General features: G+C 57.9%; 1 protein-coding gene across 1 annotated transcript in view; it reads right to left on the minus strand.

The window, feature by feature from the left end:
* Positions 1–107: 107 nt before the first annotated feature.
* ACA1_241150 (zinc-finger dna-binding family protein) overlaps positions 108–599 on the minus strand; it is a gene marked incomplete at both ends in the record, with an annotated part of 1,788 nt that continues 1,296 nt past the window's right edge. The window contains 2 exons of the mRNA XM_004335333.1: positions 108–293; positions 360–588. Coding sequence (XP_004335381.1) covers positions 108–293; positions 360–588 — 415 coding nt within the window. The remainder of the gene's footprint in view (positions 294–359; positions 589–599) is intronic.

Consider the following 599-nt stretch of genomic DNA (forward strand, 5'->3'; position numbering starts at 1 on the left):
ACTGCTGTATCATCTACGATCTGGTTCGGTGGCTGCCTTACACAGTCCCTAACTACATTTAAATCATCTTTTTCGTTCTGCTCGTAAATGGGTGGAAACAGAGAGAATCAGGCCAGCTTGGCGATGTCCTCGTAGGCGATGCCCTTGACCAGCTCGCCACTGCTGCTCAACTGGATGGTGGCGCAAAACTTGTCGACGTCGATCGCCTTGAGCGTCGCCCGCTCGCCCCGATGCGCGCCGTTCAGCACCAGCACCCGGCCCTCGAGCGCCGGCAGCACCGTTTCGAGGAAGTCCTGGTCGAGCCGCAGCACGTCGCCCGATTGGAGCATCTTGATCTGGCCCACGTACCGGCCCTCGACCTGCTCGATCACGCCCTTCTGGTTGTAGTACTTGCCGCCGCCCACCGTCTTGTGCTTGACCTTGACCACGATGCCGTCGGCCAGCCAGTAGTCCGTCTTCGTCGTCGTCGCCTTTGTTCTCTTCGTCGTCTCCTTTCTCTCTTTCTCCATTTCCATTTCTCTTTCTTTCTTCTCCTTTTCGAGTTCGTTCGCGTTCGCGTCTGCTTGCGCTTCTCCTCCCGGCCATGATCTCCTCCACGG

Source organism: Acanthamoeba castellanii (genome assembly GCF_000313135.1).
Source record: "Acanthamoeba castellanii str. Neff unplaced genomic scaffold scf7180000084763, whole genome shotgun sequence".
Taxonomy (NCBI): Eukaryota; Discosea; order Longamoebia; family Acanthamoebidae; genus Acanthamoeba; species Acanthamoeba castellanii.